At 42.0% G+C, this 25,438-nt stretch overlaps 1 protein-coding gene across 2 annotated transcripts in view; it reads left to right on the top strand.

The window, feature by feature from the left end:
• EPHA4 (EPH receptor A4) overlaps positions 1–25,438 on the top strand; it is a 108,964-nt gene that overhangs the window by 45,975 nt on the left and 37,551 nt on the right. For both annotated transcript variants that reach the window (XM_074833684.1, XM_074833685.1), the window contains exon 5: positions 12,624–12,962. In XM_074833684.1, coding sequence (XP_074689785.1) covers positions 12,624–12,962 — 339 coding nt within the window. The remainder of the gene's footprint in view (positions 1–12,623; positions 12,963–25,438) is intronic.

The following is a 25,438-nucleotide window of genomic DNA, read 5'->3' as shown; positions in this document are numbered from 1 at the left end:
AAACCAGGTGACAAACCCAATTCCCTTGTGCTGACAGCCATAATAATCAGGCACCTTCTTTGTTCATTATGCTCTCTTTAACCCTGGTATTCTCATTCAGCCCTGCATTTAGTAATCGCTCAGTGTGACGGTGCACTAATGAAGAAATAAAACACAGTATCTGAGATCCATTCTTCTAGCAAAAAGATAGACTCTGCTCCACTGGCTTGTAAAATCAGGTTTCTGTTCACTTGGAGAACTATTAGACCAGGTGAATAAAAGTTACATTGGGTAATTTGGAGAGAACACCTGGAATGGACTGTGGATTGATCCTTTCTTTATTATTTCTAAACACTTTTTAAGATGAAGAACCTCAGCCTTCTTAGGAGGTGTTTTTGTAAAGCTTTGACCCTTGGCTATTGATTTCCTTTAGTAATAAACTGGCTGGCCTCGTCACTTATCTTGCCTTCTAGGTTGGGGGAGGAAGACCGTTATGACTTTCCATTAGCCTGATTGTACTAGTGGATGAAAGGGAATTGGAGAATTCCCCTTCCTTTTCATTTATCGCAATTCCCATGGTAAGTAATAAAAGCAACACCTACTTCCTGAGGCACTGGTCAGGAGAGGTGCTCCAGAGTTTTCTCATTCCATAACACCACTCTCTGACATCTCCATCCATTGTTGAGTTGTAAAAACTGTGCCTAACCTTCAGGTAAGCCAGGCATCCAATCTAAACAGCTAGCTTAAACTCTGGTTTTAGTGTTCTGCTTTATTTTAGGTCTGCTAGAGTGTGTAGTTATGCCTGGCTTAAAGCTTGTACAAGTAAGAGTAGAATGTGGCAGGATGTGAGTGTAGGAGATGGTGGAGTGGGCTGTGTTGGAAGGCACAGACACCCTGACATACACATGTTTACTGATGCATCTTTTCTCTCAAGCTGGCCTCATGGGGATAATCGTCAACATGTCTGTCGCCACTGAGGAGCAGAGCTGCCCCAGATCTGCTGCTTTGACCTAACTTAGGAATTTAGAGTTTCAACTCTGAAGCAATGGGCTTGTCAGCTGTGTGCTTGGGCATGGACATGGTATGATTGACCTGTAATACACTTGAACACAAGCTGTGGGAAACACGGATGCCTTTCCCTTTTGGAAGCATCACAAAAATAATGTTAAGGCAACTATTCAGACCTTCATTATATTTCAGTACTTGCTGAGAGGATGGGTCTTTCATAAGGTTAGCAATCTAATGGAGAATAAATTGCCTTACCAGCCCACAAATCCATGAGGCTGGAAAACAATCAGTCTCAATCATGGTCCTCATCCCTGAATTTCCTTCTCCATAAGGAGATATTCTGTGAATTGCAGCCTGGCGTGGGCAGGTGCAGTTCCCACCCAAGTTAATGGGTGTTAGTCCTGCGTCCCCACTGTTAATGAGTTGGGCTCTCTAACTATTTCTTAACAAACAATGCTCACATTATGAGTGAGAACGGGATGGTTCTGTATTGTTTATATTGTCTGTTCAATTCTGATTATTAATGATTTTTAATTGGGAGCCCTTTACAAAAGAGAGATTACCAGCATAGACTGTCCAGCTTGAAATCTGTCTCAGTAAATGACCCTGAATAATTTAGTCCGTTGTGCCACCCAAACAGTGACTGATTGATTAATATTTTGGCGTGGCCTGAAATATTTCTAAAACGGTTGCATTTAAGACAGTTTATACCAGAGAAGCTTAGAGATAATGAGAGCAAATTTAGTGAGATGCAAGAGAAAAGTGCCTGCTTTAAAAGGGCTTTCTCCAGTTTAGGTTATCAAGAAATCGAAGAGCCTGACTTCAAACAGCAAACATCACTTACTTGTCTTTACATTCGCCTCTTCTAATTGAATTTAGTGCACTGCTGTATTTCCTCCAGAAAGTATATTGTTTTTAAATTACCATTTCAGTGCTATTACTCAAGGCTCCTGCTTCTAATGCTTTCTGACAGTTATCAGCATAATGAACCATAATGAAATGATGAGCAATCTACAGTGGAAACTCAATGTGGATTCCACTAGAGCTGTGTGACTGTGTTGTTAAAATTTGAATGCACATTAAAATAACACTGTCCTTATTTGTTTCCAAGGTCAAGGCTTTAAAAAAGGTCTGAAAGGTCTGAACACTTCAATTTTGTAAATGTTGCAGTCTAATATATGCCCTTAGCACAATCTTGTGTTGCATTTAATATATTTCTGAGATAAATATTTGACCTGCATTTTCAAAAAAGAGTGAATTTACCTACCTAATAACTGTGCTTGCAAATGAGTAATTACACATGAGCTGATTATTTGAGCCTATGTTTATTATGATTGCTTAGACTTCCAAATAAACAAATGTGCTCTTTTTCCTTCAACTTCTGCCTCTTCTAAATTTCCAGACAGACGCTGATTATCACTGTTCTAGCTTTTAGAAGTATAAGAAAGTAGGGTACAATGAGCGGTCATGCCGGCTAGTATCTTGTAGGTATGTAGCTTTGCCATTTTTCCTTCCCAGGGTTTGCGTGCTTGTTCTGGCACTACTTCAGTCTAACCTGCTGTTGGAGCCCATTCTCTATAATATCAAATATATGCCAATACAACCTCTGATCTTCAGAAGTTAAATTTCTGACATAGTAATTCTTCCATGTCTTTATATATGTCTGTATCTTAAGTAAATTATTTTGTTCTTAAAACATGATATAAGGTTTTTCATTATGTAAACAGTATGTCAAAATGCCTTTTAAGGTGCGGTATGGCAGCTGCAAGAGCAGAGGGAACAGTGGGTAGGCAGTATGGAGAGAATGATTTTTCTTCTACACATAGGCTGGGAAAATAGACCATCCATCGCTGCATTGCTGCCAGAATGAGAGAAAGGGATTGTGAGTGATGGGAATCTCAAAGGAGAAGGCTGTCTCCTGTCGTCTGTGGTGATGGGCTGAAGGAATTGAGAAAATGTTGAATAAGAAGGGGAGTGGTTATGACTTGAAGAGAAGAGATGGGAGTAATTTGACGATGTGTGTTTATAATCAGTAGACTTAAAATCATCCCTCCTATAAATACAGCAACTGTTTATTAACTGTCTTCTGATTTTCTGGCCAGAGCCTTAAATTAACAGAGACATTTACTCAATTAAGTGGGGGCTTTGATTTGGTTAGTCAGGATCCAGTTCTGTAGAGTCGTTGAAGTAAATTAGAGGGCTAACAGAGTAAGAAATCAGCAGCTGGGCCAATGACAGAACAACTTTTTTTTCTGGTTGGATTTCTTCCCTGTCAGACTGTCAGATAACTTTCTGGTATCCGCAGTGGAATTCTTCTTTTTATCTTGAAAGAATGAGGGAACACAGGTGATATGGTCTGCAGCACAGTGTATTAGAGTAGATGCAATAATGTGTCTTAGCATATGTGGCAATGCAAAATGTTCTTATATGTCAGTTTTTGAAAGAGAAACCCAGAGCCCACAGGGGTGGCACCTGCAAGCATCAGTTTTCCCACACCTCTGCCAGCGGTAACTGCACCTCTTCGCTTAACTCCCTTAGTCTGGAGAGAAGAGGAAATATCGATTGGATTGTTCTCCACGTGAAAGGAACAAAGCCTATTGTGAAGCTGGTAACCAGGGTTCTTTTGGCAAGTAAATAGGAAATCGTACATGCCAGTAAAATGGGCATTTTATCATTGGCGCTGGTCCAAGATCCCTAGCTTGGCAGAACTCCCACTGAAGCCAAAGGAGTCTTGCCCGAGTAAATAAATTAAGAATTGTTTACCAAATCAGTTGCCTTATTAAAACCCTGTTGTAATGCTAACTCTGCACAGAAAGGAGAAGGGGGGTAGAAATAGAGCAGATGACTGATACTTCAAGTGGCTGCTGCATCTTGCGGACTGTTGACTTTGGACTCACCAGTTGTAAAAACACGTAATCTATAATGATAAATGGTCAGGAATAGCCAGGCAGACAAGAAACGAGGGTTGTCCGAACTGTCAGTGCTTGTATAAATTAGCCCACAGCAACAGGAGACCTGTCCACAACTGCTGAAAGAAGCAATTAGTAGCAGCAACATATACAACTGTCACAGAAAAGTGTGGGCTTTATTTCTAAGCCTAAACTTACACAGCCCAGGTGTTTACTCTGTGTTATAACTTGTCTTTCAGATGGTTAAAGATCAACAGCAAAGGCTTATCTGAAGGGCTTCACAGCTCACATGCTGAAACGTTATTGACAGCTCCTCAGTTGTACAGGTTTAATGAAGCTTTATGAGATGGAAAGAGGAGGCCAAAGTGATTTTTCTTGAAGGCTGTGCCTGGCACCGCTTTGCCAGACATTTTAGTGAGGGAACTGAAAGAGTTTAAAGACATTGATTATTTAATAATTACTTTCTTTGCATCCACTCTGAAAATAGTACACTCTCAATTTCACACTCAGCCCTGCCTCCAGGGAGATGAATTTTAGGATCATGATCAAGTTAGAGTATTGATTAGAATTGTTAAAGGCTATCTGTACAATAACGGCATCTTGACGCCTTGTTGAGAGAGTAGCAGTATGGTCACATTGGTGAGGCTGGCAGCACGACTACAAGCCTTAGCAGAGTCGTACTGCTTCTTAGTGCCTGAGCTAGCCCCTTCAAAGGTACTTGATGTACTTCCAGTGACATTTCATTGCTCTCTGTAGATATGCTCCAAAGGTCTTTGGACTGGTTCATTGTATGGATCTTTTCTTTTTTGCACCTCTTTATTTGTTCTCTTTATTCTTGCTGTGTTGTACACAAAAGCTGGCTTTCAGATCTCGTGTAGCAGAAGATGTGCTAAACTTTTCACCGCTTCCGATAGTGCATTTCTAGTTAGGTTTTCTTGCTATTAGACAGTTGGATGCTTACTCCCAGGTGCCTGCTGCTCGTGTAACTTATCAAAGACTTAACTGCTCCTCTGTAGTATAGCCAAGGCCAAGTTGCCGATTCAAAATAGGCCAGTTCATACTAGGCTCCTTTTAAACAACGGTGAGTCATAGCAACCTTCCCTGTTGTATGAATCTTGTTTATTATGTAGCAAATTAGCTAAGATTTCTGAATACCCTGAGTTCCCTTTGAAATCACTGGAGATGAAGAGGGCCAGTGGCTCTGGGGCAGGCTCATAAAGGAGGATCCTTTTGTCAGTCCTGGTCCAAAGCCCATTGAAGCCTGCTGGTCTGCCTGATTGACGTTGTTCAACAAACACCCATAGCTGGCACTCTGCTGCATTTAACAGTATGTTTACAGGGTTTTCGCAGTTTGAGGATGAAGTTAGAAAGCTTCGAACTGCAGCAGGTTATTGTAATATTTTTAGTGTTTGTTAGGATAATTTTTAATCCTTATCAGGCTAAGGTCTACTTTTTCTGCCTCAAAAAAGAGAGGTCATATTTTCCTCAAGGAGAGTGCAGGAATGGTTAAAGAAGATTAAAGTCTTTTCTACATGCTTGAGGTTTTCTGATGTCTGGTGGGAATTGCCAATGAAGCTTCCTTCCGATTTCACACTGTCAGGCAAACGCAGACCGAATGCAGGGTGACAACCCACTTGAAAATAATTATCCATTGCCCTGGCTGCAGAGACATCAGTTACCTGATAGAGAAATGTGCTTTTACACATGTGCACACGCAGACTGAGTAAATTATTTTTTCAATAATTTTCTCCTTCCAGGGCTCGAAGCCTTCATCCTGCTTGTTACTTAATCACATATGTATCTTTTAAAAGCATCTTTCTTTTAAAGGATGGTGCATTTTAAATGCACTGATCTGGTGACTGACAGGATGCTCATAACGAAGGCTTGCCTTCTTGAGGGTATATATTTGAAATATCTCCATTAGCACTTCCATGGAGAGTGTGGGTTTCAGCTTGCGTTTTTAATAGATCTCCTCCCACAAATAGAGCTTTCAAGGTAATGAATATTAACCATACCATAGGTTAGTAGTAAACAGATGTGGTTACAGTCCAAATACTGATAATATCAGTTTAGCCCTTAATGGGTAATATTGCTGCCAAAATAATCCACTGTTAATGGCTGAGGACTGAGTTGGCACAAAAAAAGGAGCTCCTGGTAATGAACCCTTTGCCAGGGGGGGCACGCTAAGACAGAGGAGTGCAGGCAGGTGGCTGTTTGTGGCTAGAGAGAGCTTTATTTTGAGTGCAGTCAGAGTGGGTTTCTTCTAAGTGCTAAATTCACTTTAAAGGCATTGTCAGAACCCTGTGCTGAGGTGCTTTTTGGTTTGTTTTGTGATGTTTTTGTTTTTCAACCTAAGAAAATTGTATATAATGGTTACTCAGGTCTGATAAAATTGGCCAAACTGAAGCCCAGAACTTTATCTTCAGTGCTTTGTCCATGGAACTGCTGAGGAAAGGAAAAAAGAATTTTTTTACAAAAGCTGTTTGCCCAAAATTTGGAGCTGCTAATTGTCTAAAAGTGGGATTCTGGCATCCTATCAAGCTGGAGCAGCAGAGAACCAAGATTCAAGGTCCTTATTTCTTGTCATTTTATGGGACAAGAGGGTCACTTGGGAGCTGTTTTGCTGGGAATCATTTCTTTCTCTTCTCCTTTTACTGTCCTTTAATCCACGCCTCCTAACCATACACTGTTGCTGAACTAAATTAACTGGTTTAGTGAAGACAGTGTTCTTTATGTCAAACAAGTCTGTCTGGTCCAGTTGTAGAAAACTGTAATTGAATTTACTGCATACACCCACAGAGACTTTTAGAGCAGCACCTTGCTGGGCAGATCAGTAGTAAAAAAGGAAGATGTAAAACCAGGGACATTAAAACCTTTGTCATAACCATTTAAATACAGTTCCCCAGCACAGTGCATTTACAGTTCTACCCTCAGATCCCAGGGTTAGTTTCCAGAGGTATTTTTCAGTTGTGTTGGTTGGATTTACAGCTGTAGGGAGAGAAAGGATGGGCTGACTTGGTTGGAGTCTATCTGCATGCCTGCAAATCGTGCCTGTCTGCCTGTCTCGCTGGAGTCCCTCCAGCTCCGGGAGCCCAGCCACAGCATGCCCTTTGACATGGGTTTGTAGTATATGGAGTTTGTCAAGGGAGAGGCACTCTCCTTTGGACTCGTGGCTCGGCGGTGGTGCTGAACCTGCAGTCCTGGTGCAGCCTGGTTAGACCCCGTCCTTGGGCATGCCGGGGGTCCTGGTGTCTCTGCTTTCCCTTTGGCATGCATGAAGGGCTGGGCATGACTGATTCCTGAGGGCAGCAGGAATATTGACTCAGTTGCAGCTAATTGTCTTTGTGCTATTTGCCTTTGAAATTGTTTATTGCGTTCAGGATAGACTTTTCCTTGGTGGAACAATTATACCAGTTTCACTGGGTTGAACCTCCTACAGTTGTACTGTTATCCTTTGGTGACAGGAAGAAAGGGGCTTTGGGATAACTTCTTCAGCAGGATGGTATCCGAATAACAGGCAGACTTTTAGCAAACAACCTCTGATGGTCCCTCAGTGCACAGGGCAGCTGATTTAAATGCAAAATATTATTTTCCTTGAAAATAAACAGTTTACTGATGAAATGTCATTATGCCCAGTGTTAGTCTGCAGCCTGCTTCGCTTCACAGCCGTGGCCCCTTGCCATCTGCACCCCACAGGTGCTAGTTCAGTCCTGGATAGTGAGTTCTTTACAGGGTCTTTGCTGCAGAAGCTGTATTGTGAGTCACTTCAGTGCTGGGACCAGACTTGATCCCTGGTATGAATCACAGAGGCTCCTTAACTGTGCCCACGGAGACCTGTAATCCCCAGAGAGCTGGCACACAGGTAACGTAGCACATGGAGATGTTATGTGGTCCAGAAGGTAGGTCAGGTGTTGATACGTGCCCTTGTCATGGTTTTCATCAAGCCTCTTACCAGACCTGCATTGGCATGCGGGAGGCTTCTGACTGGAGAGGGACTTGAGTGTTTTGTAGGAAAGGAGGAAGAGAAATACTGATGGATGAAAAGTTAAAATGCAGTCTGAGACTGTGATAAGAGTGCTAAAATACATCAATCCTTTTAGTACTTGTATAACATAATGCTTATGCTATTAACCCCTTAAAAGCTCTAGTTGTCTTGAATATGCAGACAGACAGATCTGTATATCTGTGGGTGAAAGAGATAGATATAATGGCTATAGCTTATTGCAGCAAGAGAAAGCCAAACAATCTGCATTACCCAATACATTTAAGTAAACCTAATAGGAGGGTTGAGGAAGATAGCAAGATTAGCTTGACAAAGATTATTTGTTGCTAAACAGACTCTTCAGTGTTTCCCTCAGCCCTGACACATACAATGAACTGCTCCACCCAGGGCCTTTCCATTTGCTTCATGGCTCAGTTGATTTTGATGGGTTTATTGTGAAGCAAGATTTATGGAGCCCCAGGAAGGAATAAAATTAAAAACTTCCGTTCCCTGTGTTCCCACAGAGGAGTCCCCCGTGTCTGCTCACAGTGCTGGTAAATGGGCTGGGTGAGGAATCCGGCATTCAGGCCCCACGATCAAACCGTGACCTCTTTGCAGTCCCCCAGTGGTAGACGTGCGATCGGCTCTGCAGATCCATCTCTTAGTTTCTGTTGTCTTGGGCAAGGAAAACAAGAGCACTTGGCTTCCTAACAACATAAAACGAACTTTAAAATTAGTTGTTTTACAAAATAAAAATGTCTAGATTTTTTATTTTTTCTTCTGTAGGGACCATCACATTTTTAAGCTCTTCTGGGCGATGTGGCACGATTAGCTCCATGCTTCCAGAGTGCTGAATGGCTCATGCAATAGCATGCTTCCATCAGCAGGAGTTCTAAGAAAAATGTTGTAAATCATGGGGTTTGGGACAAAATCACAGATGTTGGCACCAGTTTCAGTGGTGCAGCTCCTTGTCTCCCCTGTCGTCTGCCCTGTAACTAGATTTTTCTGCAGGAGGACGGAGGGTTTGTGTGAGGGCAGTGGTCTGGCAGGCAGGATGCTGTTACTGTGGGATCCTGCTAGCTGGGTTCATCTTGAAACAGTGCTGGCATTTCCAGCCCGCCACGGCCCTGAAAGGGTTTTCATCTCATCTATCGGCAGCGGCTCTGTTGTCAGAAACAAAGCAAATCCTGATCACCATTGAAGGAGCAGATACGCCCTGTGTTTCAACATCTGAAACTAAGCCCATCAATCTGAAACTATTCCCCACTCCCAGTGCCAACAGCTCCATTGATGACTATGCTCCAGAAAGAAAAGAAATTGCTTTTCCCCTCACTGTAATCGCAGCCCACCATTTGGAGACGCCCCCACATCTTCCTTTTCATGCTGGAGGTGGTGCACTCATTTCTGTGACCTGCAAGCATCTGCTTCCCTGGTTTTCTGCTTCATTGCATCTCTGTTTAGACACTGCAATGCCCTGTCCCACATACTAATTACTGACTTTTTGCTTCCGAGGAGCTTGATTCATTCTGGCACATTTTCCCATGTGAAACTGGACCTAGAGCCTTGGAAAATATCTTAATGGACATCGGAGTAAGTCTGAGTTAACCCCAAACTGGCTGCTGTATCTGAGCTAAAAGGCACCTCTTTCAGACTGTAGCTGTGGCAGTATGAACCTTCCTTGCGTGGGGTATTTTGCTTCACAAATATCCCCCTGAAATAAGGCAGCCCTGGCAGAGCCGGGCGCTGCTCAGGGAGGGGAGGTGTTTGCACTGGCACCACCTTATCTTAGCTCTCCTGGCCATGCTCCGGGTTGATGTTCTCACTTGTGTGATTGCAGCAAGAAAACGCCTTTTGCTTTTTCTCACTGTAAAGCTCTTGCCATTTCCCCACAGGAGCAGTTTCTGTTTAGGTCTTGCTGCTGCAAGGTACTCAATGGCCTCTGGAAGGATGGGTGTCCTCAGCTCCCACCGGCTCCAGCAGCCGCTCTGGCGAGGTCAGACCTTCACTGCACAGCGTGGACTTGGGCTTGCAGATACTGAGGCTGCTGGTGTCCTCCAGAGGCTTTTGTTTGTTCTCCTGCCCCCTTGACAGTGCGGAGGGACAAGTGTTGTCACCTTGTGCACCTGCCTGCCCTGAAGAGAGAGCCCTGGTGTGAGGCAGTTTGGGGAGTTTTGGGGTAGATGGCATTTAGATCAGTTCCTGCTCAGCAGTTCCTGCACTGCCACTTGAGCTCATGATTTGAGAAGTGTCTTCCACCTCATTGCACTCTGAGTGTATTTTTGAAAAGGAGGCTCATGTATTTGCAGGCTAAGCAGAGACTGCTTTCTTCTGCCCAGGGGAGCTGGCAAACCCAGCTTTCAGGGGAATGAAAGCTGGTTACTGGGCTGAGACTTGGGAGGGTTGTGGCCAATGGCCAGATGTGCAAGGCACGTCTTGTGTGCCCTAGTCATCTCACCGCATCTCTCTCTGTCTCAGTTTTCATGTGATGGACAGAGATTAAACACAGTTTCTTTCCATTTTCTTTCTCTGCTAGTCTCTAAGCATTTTTGGAGCAGGAAACATCTCTTACTGTGTTTGGTAGCTGATCTTTGAGTAAAAGGGTTTTGTCCTTAGGAGTCCTAAATGCTGCCAGTGTATAAATAAAAGTCATGAATGGCAGCCCAGTGGTGCAGCAGGTGGGAGAGCTCCCGGTTGCAGGGGCTGGCCCAGGCTCTCTCTTCTCCTCGCAGTAATTCTACCTGTCAGCCCTGATTAACTCAGACTGTTTGGCAGGAAGGGAGGATTTCCCTCTTTTCAAAATGAATATATTAATTTCGTATTTGTGAAGTGAGCACAGAGGAACAATCCTTGCTCAGCTACACTTGCAGCAGAGGGCTTTTATTTACGTACTGAAGATAAATGGATACATTTGACCTCTATGTAGTTTAAGACCCTTTTCTTAACCTACCTGCCTCTCCTAAAATAAAAGTCCTGTCTCCTGTTGAACATGTGTTACATCCTGGCGGCTTCAAGCACAGACCCAATGACATGATGCAGCCCTCAAAACCTTGTCCTCCACAGTGTGCTCAGGTCTCAAGCTTCTTTTTAGATGCACCTGATGAATTGAGGCAGCTAGAATTAATCTTCACCTTAGTCACCTCTTAACGGTTTAACCTCTTCACTGCTACACTTGAGTTACTTTGTAATTTCAGCAGAATTTCACCATAATGTGTTCAGTTCCCCTTTTAGCCCAATGGCTGTTTTTGTACCTTTGGCATATGAGAGATTATGATTGATGTATTTATAAATTTAATTAAATTATTGGTGCTGGCTGAATTTTTTTCCAGTTTCATAACATTTGACAAATAACAGAAATGAAAAACATGGAATGAAACTTGCCAAAACTTCCTCTTTCCTTTCCTTTTCTGACAGGAGATTTGGTTGAACTTTTTTTGAATTTCAACCATGAAATGTATTTTGATAAAATTTAGAAGCTTTCACAAGCTCTCCTGTGTCTTGAATAAAAATTGAATTTGTGACTTTCTACAAAATTATTTTCAGTATTTTTCTGGTAATAATATTTGTATTTAAAGCTCTAACCGGGAGTAATTACTAAGGACTGCTATTTATACTGTATTCCAGTTTGGATCATTACATTTTTGCAAGCTTTGTTCTCACTCTCTGTTTCATTTCTTTTCCATACAGTATTTACCTTATGTCCTGTCCCAAAGTATTGTGTGTGTAGTCAGTGCTCTACCCCAGAATGGGCTACCTTTCGATGATCAGTGAAGCTTTCGTGATGTATAAAATACCCATCTCTTTCATGGGGTTGCTCTGAATCATCCTTGTTAAATTTAAGGATACAAAAAATGTGTCTCACCTCAACTGTATTGAAATTAGATTAAGAGTCGCAGGATTAGCTCTTCTGCATTTTCAATGTGCTTATTGGTTTTGGGCCTGTGGGGATTTAAGCATATAAATAATATTTTTGCCTGTGCATTGGTTACAGAGCAAGGCAGGGCACTGCTGGAGGCAGTTTGCCCGGTTGGGCAGAACTGGCCAGTACAGTCCCAGCAGGTTGCTGGAGGTGCTGGGAGGAGCTGCCTCCTGTGGGCTCGGCTCTGCTGCTGCTGCCCCTTCCCAGTGCCCAGCGCTGTCCTCTCCTGCCCAGGGAGGCTCTCCCCAGCCTGCCTTCAGCTTTGTCCCCAGATCCCATAGTCCCCATCCTGGAACCAGGTGGGACTGTTCGGCAGCGTGTTTATGACTCTTCTGTCCCTGTGGTATAAGAGCTTCAGTCTTATTTCCAAGCTTTCTGTATGGTCTCTTGTTTCTGACCAGTTTTCTTGTTTCAGCTCTTCTTTCAGCTGCTCACCATATTTTCATCCCCAATTCTTTCACATTCTCCAGCACTCCCCTATTGTGGCCTTTATTCTTCCTCCTTCAAAGCTGCAGTTCTGTGTCCAGCCTTCTACTCTGATCTCCGTCCTGCACCCCAAAGTGTCATGTCCAGCTCCCTGCTTAATGGGCTTCACTGTTCACTGAATTCAATCTGACATCAACTTGTCTGGAAAATATTGCTCTTCTATTCTTAAGGAAAAAATACTGAGGTATCAACAGTTTCAATGAGAGTCTGCCTCTGTGTGGTGTCTGCTGTCCTTGACTGAAGCGGGTGTTGCATACACTTGGTATTACCCAGGACCCTAAATCTGAAGATACTATGTAAGGTTCTTCCAGTTACTAAAAACATGTGGACTTTTTCTTTCTAGGCCCTCCATCTGCTCCCCAGAACCTGATTTCCAATGTCAATGAGACATCAGTGAACTTGGAGTGGAGCCCCCCTCAGAACAAAGGTGGGCGGGAAGACATCTCCTACAATGTGGTGTGCAAGAGGTGTGGTGCTGGCGACCTCAGCCACTGCCGGTCCTGTGGCAGCGGAGTGCACTTCAGCCCTCAGCAGAACGGCTTGAAAACCACCAAAGTCTCCATTACTGACCTCCTGGCACACACTAACTACACCTTTGAAGTCTGGGCGGTGAATGGAGTGTCCAAGCAAAATCCAAGCCAGGACCAAGCTGTGTCAGTCACTGTGACAACTAACCAAGCAGGTAGGAACCTAAACGCATATTCTCTTCGTCTGTCTTCTGACTGTTTTTTAGGAAAGCTGTGATTTCCATTACATTTAGCATTAGCAAATGAATGTAAGGCACCCTAAGATGCGTAACTGGGTCAAACCCTTATTTTCTGGTTATTTATATGGCTAGTTTAAATTCTTTAGAGCTAGACAAACAGAGGAGGGTTTGACTCCTGTAGCTGGGAGCAGAGCTCTGCTGCGGCAGGCTGGGAGGGCGCTGGGAAGCATTCTGCAGAAGCAGAACAGCGCAGCTGCCCTGGGCAATGCGAGGGGACCGAGCCAGGGCCACCAGCGGCTCGGCCCTTTGGAGGGAAGAGCCTGCACATGGACACGAATGCGCCCTTGGTGTTTACAGGGGGCAAAAGATGCACTCGGGGAGCACAGGACTGTGCTTCTGCCCCCTTCCAAAAAAGGGCTGCGTAAAATTCAAAAAAGAGGAAGGCGTTGGTGCTCCCTTGCCTGCCTGCTCTCTCTCCTCTCCTGCAAAGTCAATTAGATTCTGTCCTATTGTTAAATAAATACCTCCTTAACTGGCTGCTAACAACGTTTCAATTGATCAGAGCTGGCATTACTTTAGAAATTCTATATGAGCTTTCATCTTCATGCTGGGTGATTTTTGTGTTTCACTCATCTGGGAGAGTGAAATACTATTTCTGTTTATACCTGATTATTTCAGATACCCTAGGTGGTTCTACTTTTTTCAGTCCCCTGTGCTTGACCTAGTAAAGGCTGCTGCAGCAGATTGCAGTTTAGTTTTGATGATAATTTGTATGATTTTTTTTTTAATTACATGAAAACATTTCTTGTTTGCAGCTAGCTAGGGTTTCAAGCGCAGGGTTCCAGTTGAATTTTTAATTTAATGCACACAATTATATACATTTGAATATGGCACTCTTCTATATGCAAATTAGATATCCAGACTGTCAGACTGGCTACAAGACCGTCAAACCTGTTATCTAATCTCTCGCAGCGCTGATTGCCTTCAGGTCCCACAGATGTTGCAGGCATTCAGCACCTTAGAGCATAGTTTATAGAGTTATCATTTATCGTTAGACTTATGGTATATTGGACAATATTAATATTGTATATTTTGATAGTACCGGACTATGTAAATATTTTGAATTCTGTTTCCTAGTAGATGCACGTGAAAAATAGTTCTGCATAGTCTAAATCTACAAATTTTAGCTGTAGTCCAGAAGACTTCAGTATTAACAGTGAGACATACATTCAATTTTGCAGTGACAGTTACAAGCAAAATTGTCAAGTCCACGGTGGAGCTCCGTTGAAAATCTGGTCCAGTGTTTTTTGTTCTTTACACATACAGTTGACAGCATCCCTTTTAAATTATGATTCAAAAATTCAAACTATCACTTTGCCTAGTGAAAAGAAGACTAATAGAGAACAGGGGCTATTACAGAGTCTTGGGAGAAAGCTGCGAGAGAATGCTGTCATACGCTATACGAAAAGAGAAGGTTGAGAACAGCAGCAGGGACGGTGTTTTTGTGCTATGAATGCCTAGCAAAGAGAGTATTTCTTGACTGATTTTGGCATGTGTAAGGATTAGTGGATGCATATATGCATGAATAAGAGAGTGGGATCCATCTACCGTGTGAAAATTCTACCATTTTATGCTTTAATATGCAAACTGAAATCTGATTGAATATGCAAATAGGAATTGATTTTGTTTATTATCCATGAGTAGCAGTTCTTCACATCAGGAAATTTGTATTTTTGCCAACATTTCCAATTTTGAAACATGCCCAGTCTATCAAATGCTTCAGAGGGCTGGAGAAAACTGTACTGGTACAAATGAAAATTAACTCCAAGATGCCGACATTCTCTGGTTCTTCATAGGACTTTGTGTATTCTGCTGCATAGAAGATCTAAATAGAAATGTGTGGTCTAAACCTACAGATCTCAACTGAGATAAATAGTCCTCACATATGCAAATAATCCCATTGATTTCAGTGAAACTGCTTGCTTGAGTAAAGGTTTGTAAAGTTGGACCCTTGGGTTTTACAAGTAGTGATCTGTTTAATCATTGTAAATGTGTGTCTGGGGTGCATTAAAATTCTTGTGCCACTCTTTTTTTTCCACTATATTTCATTATAAAGAAATCATGTCATGATAGAGCACTGCCACAGGCTTGGTTCTGGTCTTGTACCTTTCTTAGACTAATGTAAAGCTACTTTGGTTTCTTTGCAGCAATTTATAAATTCAGATTAGAGCCAAGCTCCTCCTTTAAACATGCTCTTTCTCTCCTTTGCTAATAAAAATGAAACTACCAACACTGAAAATCTGTAAATGACTTTATTGGTTTTTCTACCTGCTTGTGTTTTCCAACATTTGATAGAAAAAATACGTTGTTAATGTGGTTCTTTAGTTCTTTAGATATGAGCAATGCTTTTGGGTCATATTGTGGGGGATTTGCTGGAACTGTTTGCAAGAGATAGATCTTTGAGTTAAATTCAGTAGGGATGATAAGTATTCAAGGGACCAGAAAATCCTTCCTCTTAACAGCAGTCTCAAATTGACCTTCCAAATATGCAACCGTATAATCTGAAGAAAATATACAGAAATTTTAGAACACAGTTTTTGATGTCAGAATCAGAAATCCGAATATTTGTGTGTTTGCTTGCATTGGTGCCAGCCCCTATACAAGGTATGCATTTGGAGACAGACAGAAAGCAATGGGAAATCAGTTACTGGTATATTCAGCACAAAATTGAAGAAATGTGTTGCAATGACATAAAAGGTGAAGTTGAAAGGCACAGGTGGTTTTTTGTTTGCTTTTGCCATTTTACTCCTGGAGATAATGAAATGAGGCAGTTTACCTCCCCCCTTTGTTTAGAAACTCTTTTCAGTTTCCAATACTGTAGAAAAATGTTTAAATGAAAATAAGCTTTTGCCCTTCAAAGTAGGATCAAAAAGCATTTGACAAAGTATTTTTCCTGCTTCCTTTGAAAAGGTCCTGTTTTTTATAGCTTTTTTTTTTTTTTTTAAAGAGAGAAGCTAAATTTCAGGCTTTGAACCAAATAAAAATTTATATCTCCTAGTGTGAAATACTTCAATGTTGTGACATTTTAAGAATTTTGAATGGTGAATTCAGCTTGCTATTCTACATGTTTAGTATATTTTTTCTGAGTTTTTTGAGATAGGAACCACCACTCTTTTCCCATATAATATTAAAAAGAAATTAAAAAAACAGAGGATGGAACACTGAGCTGTTGAAACTTAGAGCCACCGCCCTTAGCACAATGAATACTGGGAAATGCTGATATTAAGGGTCTCTCTACCAGCAGTGGTGACTTTTGTGGCTTTCTGTTTTCAATCAAATGAAATCAGCACTTTGTCCATCTTTTAAAAATGTGAAATTACATGTGGAAGAGATGCAAACCAGCAATTCTCATGCAATGGTGCTAGGAGAAGCTAATTTCAATGAGAAACTCTACCAGGCAGTTGACTGAATAGCTCAAAAATCTCTGGGCTCTATTTTTTTCCTGCTAAGGCTAATGCTGTGAAGCTGTTCAAAATTAAATCTCTCAGTAAAGACCTTGTTCACAGCAAGCGGGAAGCTTTTGGGTTTTTTTGAAGAGGCATGGAACAGTTTATATTTTTATTAAAGATAACAGCCGAGCTGTTTAGGTCTCCAACCTGACAGGCAGGTTCACTGCTAAGTTCGTCTGTGTGAATGTCCGAGGGGGCAGCACTGAAGGACAAGGTTTTGCACGGATGCTAAAGGCGTACTAAGGCAGGGGAGCGGTGAGGTGGGGGGGGGAAAGCCTACACGAGCTCTAAATGAGATTTAAAATCCAAACTCATTATGCTGCTTGCTTTGCTCCCTTCTTTTTGTTTGCATTTTATGAGGGATGGGTGTCCTTCTTGCTCCTTTGCTTGTTGGAGTTAAACCGGTTGATATTTCTGAATAAACAGACTGCCTGGTGATTTGTTACCTTGTTAGGTTACCTTGGGCTCAGTGTTTCCTTAAGTGGACCGGCACAGCTAGATGGAGGCAGGATGTGCCAATTAGGATGAAAATACAGTATAAATAAATAAACTTACTCTTTCTCCCATTGCATCAGACTGGATGTTTTGAAGCTGCCTGTGCTCTGTATCAAGAACTGATCTTTCCTATGAATATCTCAGGCTCTCTGTCCCATTTTTTCCTCTTTCTGTTCTCGGTCCTCTCCCCAGCTCCTTTGTCTTTGCGATCCCCCATACCTTGCCTGTCTAGCTGTCTGTTTGCCTGTCTCAAAGCTGCTTCATCTCGGAGGCAGAGCAGTGTGGCTGGCGGTGCTGCAGTCCTTCCCCCCCTCTTTTGTATGCTCCCCTGGTCCCTCACCGTCACTCAGAGCCCTGCGGTTGTTTGGTATCCATTTCCAGGCAGGAACTAAAATGGGTCACGGTGCCATCAGCACTTGAGCACCGCCGAGAAGACCCGCGTGATTCGAGTATTCTTCTGGGACAGGCTGCACTTGTGGTGACCAAAATGTGATGAACCCGAAATACTGACATTCAGTGCAGGGAAGGAAAGTGTCGACTGTTACTCAGTTTTCTTTAGCCTTTCGGTTTGTTTGTTGTTTATGTTCTTAATTCCATTACTAAAAGGAAAACAGAATCCGAAAGATCCTGATCCTTTGAAGATGATTGTGTTTTAAGTTAGAAATGGCAGGGGGGAAAGAAGTGGGAGTTATTTGCTTCCAGATGACTCAAAAGTTCTACTGGCCTTTTTGGTAGGGGAATATATATTCCCATTTTGCATTTCGGTGGGTTTTCTTTGAAAGCCCATGTTTCCTTTCAAATGCTGATTAGCATTCCTCACATGTTGTACAGAACAGCACAGAAAATGCATATAAGGTCTTAGATTCTGCCAGTGTGGTTTAGCCTGTGCAGAGTTAAATTTGCAGTCAGTAAAAATTCATGGATGTGCATTGCCCTTGGTCAGTGTGCACTCCTCATACCGACAAAGTAATAGTTGCTCAGGCAGATCAAAAGCAACACATGCCAAGGCCAGGAAACCTAAGGTTTTTAGTATTTTCTTTTTAATGTGCTACTTTCCTGGATATTTATAACTTATCTATAAAGAACTGCTCTGTAGTGAAACATCAAAAGACATTGTTAAGTAGATTTCAGTCGCAGAGCTTTCTTTAGGTGACTGCATGAACACCCTTAAACTACTACTGGAAAATAAAATTAACGGATACTCTAACAATTCATCCATCCATCTGATTCTCTAAACTCCATCATGTTCTTTGAGTATAGTCCTGGTTTCAGTATAAGTAACAACAAATAATTTGTTTGTTGAGAGTGAACATAACATTTTTTGATTTTATGTGGTGGAATTTATGTGCATATTGAGAATCTTATCGATAGGGAAGTGGTAAAAAAAGTTAATTTTGCATTCAAAAATAGCAAGGTCTGTAGTTGTTCAGACTGCTGTAGTATTATGCTCAGCTCTTTCAAAAATTTTCCTTTTTTTTAATGCAATCCTGGTGATGAGCTGTTTATTGTTGTGTTGAAACATAATTTTGAAGGGCTGTATAACCCCAAGGAAGATGTCATTTCTAAATAGCCAGAGAAGGAGCTCTGTGAACTTGGAGACAGGATTCATTGTACAGTTGTGTCACAGTTTCACAGACCCTCTAAAATGGCATAAGCTGGCAAAATAAGTAATTTTCTGTTAGAATCATAGAATCATTCAGGTTGAAAAGACCCTTGGGATCATCGAGTCCAACCATCAGCCCTACTCTACAGAGTTCTCCCCTACACCATATCCCCCAACATCTCATCTAAACGACCCTTAAACACATCCAGGGATGGTGACACCACCACCTCCCTGGGCAGCCTATTCCACTCTCTGACCACTCTTTCTGTGAAAAATTTTTTCCTAATGTCCAGTCTGAACCTCCCCTGTTGGAGTTTAAAGCCGTTCCCCCTTGTTCTGTCACTAATCACCCGTGAGAAGAGACCAGCACCAACCTCTCTACAATGTCCTTTCAGGTAGGTGTAGAGAGTGATGAGGTCTCCCCTCAGCCTTCTCTTCCTCAAACTAAACAGTCCCAGCTCCCTCAATCTCTCCTCATAGGATTTGTTCTCCAGGCCCTTCACCAGCTTCGTTGCCCTCCTCTGCAGTCGCTCCAGCACCTTGATATCTCTCTCGTATTGAGGTGCCCAAAACTGGACACAATACTCAAGGTGTGGCCTCACCAGTGCAGAGTACAGGGGGACTATCACCTCCCTACTTCTGCTGGTCTGATTCTGACATCACGCTTCCCTGGTGCCTGTTGAGGATATCAGGAGGCTCATGCAGGTTAGCTCCCCTTTCATGGCTGGTGGGTTTTCAAGTCCAGCTCCCCGCCTGGCTTCCTTGGGTGGTGCAAGGACAGGGTAGTGCTGGTGAGGTTCAGGTCATTGTGGAGGGCAGGATTAAGGTGCTGGGACAAGCTCTTACTGGGTGAGTGTTTTGGACCAGTTGGAAAGCGTTGAGGTTGGACGGGCCAGCGAGGAAGCTGTGAAGGTGGCCGAGTTCGTGTCTCTGCCTAAACAGAGGAGCGAGTGGCACTCCAGATGCTGGACACAGCAGTACCTGGCTGTAGCCTTCCCAGACATCCAGGAGTCAATTCAATTTTTTATTTTTATTTTTTTCAAAGTACTTGCTACCAGCATGGTCCCACCCTTTCCAGTTACTTGTTCCCTGCAGCCAAAGGATACAAATAGCCTGTTCCAGGAGTCCTTTTACAGGCACACAAACCCGGGAGGAAACTCGTGCATGTAGCTGGGTGTGTATAAACGGTCACAGCACCCTGGCCACCCAGTTCCCCACAAGCCTGATTTAAAATAATCTCTTGGCAAACGTCTGGATACATGTCAGATGTCCAGAGCATGGGATGTGTGTGTGATACTTCTAGCTGCAGCATTCTTTTTTCTGTAAAATGTTAGGGTAATGGAAAAGGGGAGTTACAAAGGGGTGTTTTTATTTTGCTTTAAAGGTGTTTGCACTAAGGATGATGGATCAGCAGTCTCCTTGTTCCTCAAACAGAGCTGTGTCAAGTGTGAATTCAATAGAGAAAGAGATTCACAACTACTAAGCAGGGACTTGAAAAAGGGGTGATTCGTGAGCGTGACACTCTGAGTGATTTGTTGCAGCAACTTGCAGAATTCCAGGCTAATTGTATGCAACTTTCTCATTTTGAATCTAAACCAGTGTGGTTTCTAAGTCTTCACATTTATCTATTAGAGCAGTACCCCCCCCATACACACATTTTCAAGCAGAAGGGATGGGACAAGTGGTCAGCTCTTGTAGGGTTTCACCTGCTGTAACTGGTGACGTGCCTGGTTCTTCCCTCGCTTTGTTTCTCCGAGGGAGTTGTGTTTTGGCTTTTGCTGTCTGAAGACTTACATGGCAGGAGGTTACCACGAGGACTTCTGAAGCAAACCAAATAATGTATTTTGGGAAACCACAGACCTTTCAAATATAAACGCAGTGGGAGATCCAGAAAGAAGATAAGTGGTCCCAGTGCAAGAAATCTGGGAACTGCATGGAAGCAGTTAGGAATACTTTTGAATGGGCAAATTTCAGTGCTGAGCATGAGATTTCTTAGAACCTTGGAGATGTCATGTGTTGACCACTTCAGATTTCTTCTCCTGCATGTTTAGTTACGTGTGTAAGATAATGTGTCTGAGAAGGGAGCTTCTCCAAGCTGGCAGCTGCAAGTGGGAGTTTCTTATTAACAACTCTGTGTTCTTGCACAGGCTTTAACTGATGGTCTGTAATAAATGCATCGTTATAAGTATACGTGCTCCCGTCTTAAAAACAAAACCGGGAAAACTATTGTTGGGAGGGATTAAATTATTATTTTAAGGTAACTACAGCTTTCCACAAAGAAATAATAATTAAAATAACAACTGCCTGCTTTCTGGCAAAGCTGTCTGCACCACCCATTTCCATGAATTTGTATTCAAGGTGGGGGATACAAGTCTTGGTCGGAAGGAAAAAAAAAATGCTTTCTAAAGATCCTTAGTAAATAACTAGCTTCAGGGTTCAATGAACAGCTTAGACAAGTTGCATGTCAGATAGAGCCAAGAAGTAATTGCAGCATTCAAATAAAAGTTTGGTCACCTTTTTAAAAACATCTCATGGTTTGCTATGGAAAATGGAGGTTAGTTACATATCCTCCTGGGGAAAAAGGCGTTTAATTTCAGGACTGGGTAGCATTGACCGTATTTAAATTATATAAATTTACTTTTAGGAGGCATCAAATCGGATCAAATTCTGGTCTTGGTGATGTTGGTACAGATGAATAGTTACCAAACTGACAGAGATGAAGATATGGTTCTACAGCTTTTATTTGCTCTGGACTATTTAACTGCACGTTGCCTTTTGCAGGCACTGCACTGACATTTCACATTTGTGAAGCTTGCCATCCAGTCTGAGTGCTTCCCTTAAACAATTGGCAAGGAAACATTTTCATGTGGAAGATTTTGCCCAAGAATGTTTGCGGCTACCAAATGTTTAGATGGGCTTCTAAATTTTGTAGTTGTTTTTGCAGCTGACTACATTAATTGGAAAGCAGCCAGAGAGACAGCAGAGTCCGGTCTGTAGTTGAGCAACAATAAAAGGCTTCGGAGAATTTTATCAAAGCTTCCATTAACCCCCTGCTGATGTCCTCAAACAGGATTTTTTTGAGAGAGTGGAAACACAAAAGCTAGGCTGCACAACTGCCCCTGTGTGTCCATTCAAAGATTTTAAATCCGCACAGTTACTAATTAAAATGCCATGCAGAGTAGCACAAATAAACATTGCTAGTCGTTGAAGCCCAAAGTTTCTGCACTAGCTCATAGTTTGGAGGGCAGGATGCTGAACTGACCCCATAAGGGTGGGTAAAGCAGCCCCCTTTGGTTCAGATAGTCTGTCTTCGTATGAGGAGTTGCAAAACATGTGTCGAGTCCATCCATATGCATGAAATCATAGTCCCAGAATGCCATCCCAAGGCAGCCTGTTATTTTTTATTTATTTTTTGCATAGCATTGCATTAAACCATGAGGACTAAATAGAGCTGTGGCATGCCTGTTGGATCTTTATAATCATGTTTGCCAGATTTTGGCGGACATCAAAATGCTAAGCACCCGAGTGAATACTGCTCCTTTCATTGAGAAATGTCACTTCAGATTTAGCCCCACGTGTGAACTGGTGTGCAGGGAGAGCTTTATTATTATGGCAGGGCTCCAGTGGGCTTCCCCTCCCAAACAAAGCAGGCAAATGCGTAGCCTCTATCTGCATCTGCTTGAAGGATTTCATGGCGTCTTCTTAGATTAAGGTAATCTGCCTTCATTACTAAATTCAAGAACCAGAGTCCCAGAACTCTTAGTAGTGCACTCCGAGAATGGATTCGAGGTCTCTGACAGTTGTGATTTGTAAACTGACAATAACAAAAGTTGATCCTGGTTTTGGATTTATTTTTTTAAATACAGTCTAGAGAGGTGTAGGAAGCTCAAGCATTTGTATTTTATTCCTCTGGTCATTTGTATTTCAAAACATACCTTACAGAAAAGTCCTACGGTTAATTTAAAAGGAAATGATAACTTCTGTTTCAGACTTCTGAACTGTTCCTGCAGAATTAGTATTTTTATCTCTGCTATTGAATTCTATCACCTAGTCTTAAAAAGACAATCGACTGATTCTGATTTTTTATTAAATACTTCCACTGTTCCATAAAATCTCTTTGGTTTTGTATGTATTAAAATCCATTGAAAGTATCCATGGATTATTACAGACAGAAAAACCGTTAAACTGTAATGTGCTTCAGATATAAATGTCTTTCAGTTCCATAGATTACTGAAGACTAAAAGGAAAGCACTGAAGTTTTTAATTATCTTTTTATTATTTTTCATTTTCTATGTGCCATTAAACAGTCCCATTCATAAATAATAGAATAGGACAGTTTTGGCTAAGCAAAATAGGAAGGTATGGTGGGCTGGAAGAGTTGTCTCATATATGAATTGAGTTTTGTGTGGTGTCCATTTATTTTAGCAAACAAATAAAGGCATGATCTCAAGACAGCCCACTACAACGGCTCCCTGGGAAGATTGCGCTTGTCTTGATAACATACTGCGTTCTTTAAATCTGTCCTCTGAATCAGCCTCAATTTATCTTTCTTAGCATAAAAGGGAATGCAGATGGAATGGCTGCAGCCTCCCTTCTAGTTTATCAGGATATCGTGCATGCACATAAATAAGACAGAAAGTGACTGGAATATGTAAGTGCCTGAGTGTTAAATCCTGTGTTTTTCAGGCTCCCTGGGCACTCTGGGACAGGGTGGCCAAGCGGAGTCCTGTAGGACCTGCAGAGATTTGTGGGCTCTCCATCGTACTTCAGATATGATGTGCAGATCCAGCGGTACCTTTCCAAGAGCGTTTCAGCCGTTTGCTTTCACTGCTGCCTATGCTGAAGGTTAAAACTGCAATTATGCAAGTATTGCGAAGAACTGATTTGAAGAGAGTGGACTGGGCTCAAAGGGAGACTAGACTTCTTTAGCACTTCTTGCAGATGTGGCATTTTTCTTTAACCAGAGAATATTTTTATTTCTATTTGTTACACCAACAAGCTGCTAACATCCCAGGTTAGAGGGGCTCTGTAACACACGAGTTTCCTAGCTTATTTTCAGTCTGACTGATTCTTAAATGGAAGCTACCAGCTTCATTGGGATCAAATGAGAACATAATCAAATTTTTGGACCTGTTGATGACAAAACTGAATGAAAAACAAACTGAACCTTACAGGGAGGAGAAACATAACAGTGAAAAGTGCTTTGCATGCTGTTGGAAGAAGAAATGATTTTTAAATTGCAGGTTTTGAATGAAGATTATATTTTCCCTTGCAGTCCCCATCCTGTGCACTTCTCAGTTCCACCCTGTAGGTACCCTTTGGGGCCCTGGCCTCAGACTGGAGGGGAGACCTGCTGCAGAGACTTTCCTATCAGAAGTTGGGGAGGGCTCTCAGTGTCCTCCAATCTGCTACGAATCTGGGACTGAAAATGAAGGTCCAGGCTCAGAATATAGATATATATGTGATAGCTGATCTAATTTGGCATTATTGTTTTCATGGGCTTTTATTTGCCTAGACTGTAGCTCAGTACTTCTCCAGGAAATAAACATGGCTGATTTCTTTGTACAACTTCAAATCTTCATAACCTCATGAAGCTATTTATTTATTTATTTATTTAGGAAATTGTTCAGACTTTGTAATGGTACTTGCATTGCACAGGAAACTTTACCAATTATCTTTCTGACTGTTTTCCACTGAGGCAGCCACCTTTAATATTTAATTGCTTATTCCATTTGGGGTTTTTCTAATTGACACAATTTTTAAATGAATAATGCACTAGTTTTCAGTATCCGGCATAAAACCAAAATAATGAAACCCTTTTATAAGTTTAATTATGTGCCACCTATGATGTAATAGGTTACTGACATCATGAACTAAGATTTTAATTTTAAGTTTTATGTGTTTCAGGAAGCTTAAGACTCTTCCCTAGTTTGTCCCTCATCACTTTTTTTTTTTTTTCTTAACAGCAAACTTCAAGTAGCTTTGCTTTTTGCAGCAATACTGTGTGCAGAATATAGTTTTCTCTCTCATTGGGTCTATTAATGCTTTTTTAATTTCCTGAAGAAATCTGCCCATTGCAGATGAAGGAAAGGGGGCTTAATTCAGTTCCACTGAAAGGACCTGGTAGAAGAGCTCTGAGTGTGAGAGTTAGGTGTGCTGTGGTCCGATTCTCTATGGCACTTTTCCAAAAGCACAGAGTATCTTTTGCCCCTGAAGAAGAGGAACTTTGATGGGAGTATGGCAGGGTGTCTTGCAGCATCCTGGAAGAACTGAGGATCTCCACGTGCTGTCAGACCAGTGTCCTTCACACAGCACTACTAACGTGAGCCCAGGAAACCTAAACCTTGTTTTAATCTCAGGAGTTTCTCAACAGCCCAGTGACAGAGATCGTATCATGTTGAATCCATCTAACCTTTGTATAGAAGGTTCTTTACTGGTGTTCCATCTGAATGCTCTGGATATCAACTATAATTAAAATTTATAGGTTGTTCAACTGAAATATAATGACGTGAATGCAAACCTTCTGCACTAGCTTCTTCTGTGTGATGGAGCTTAAAGTAAATAAAGGTGAAGTTTCTTAACTTTGGTGGCTTCAAAATGATTTATTACTTGCAAGTGTTAAGACAGGAATTGTGATTTTTACTGTCAGATGAGTCCTGGGTTTTGATTCTTCTGGGTGCCGCAGGCTCAGGAGGGCATGTTTGAGACCCAGCTTGCCGTTGCTGTTGTAGCTGTGTATCACAGTTGAAGTAAAATGTGTATAATTTTCTTTTCTTCCTCCAAGATTCTTGCCATTTCTGACTTTCGGTGATTGATCTGAGAAACCCAAATGGCAAAGTCTGACT

Source organism: Strix aluco, chromosome 9 (assembly GCF_031877795.1).
Source record: "Strix aluco isolate bStrAlu1 chromosome 9, bStrAlu1.hap1, whole genome shotgun sequence".
Taxonomy (NCBI): Eukaryota; Metazoa; Chordata; class Aves; order Strigiformes; family Strigidae; genus Strix; species Strix aluco.
The sequence above is the reverse complement of the archived record's forward strand: the minus strand, read 5'-3'. Positions and strand labels throughout refer to the sequence as shown.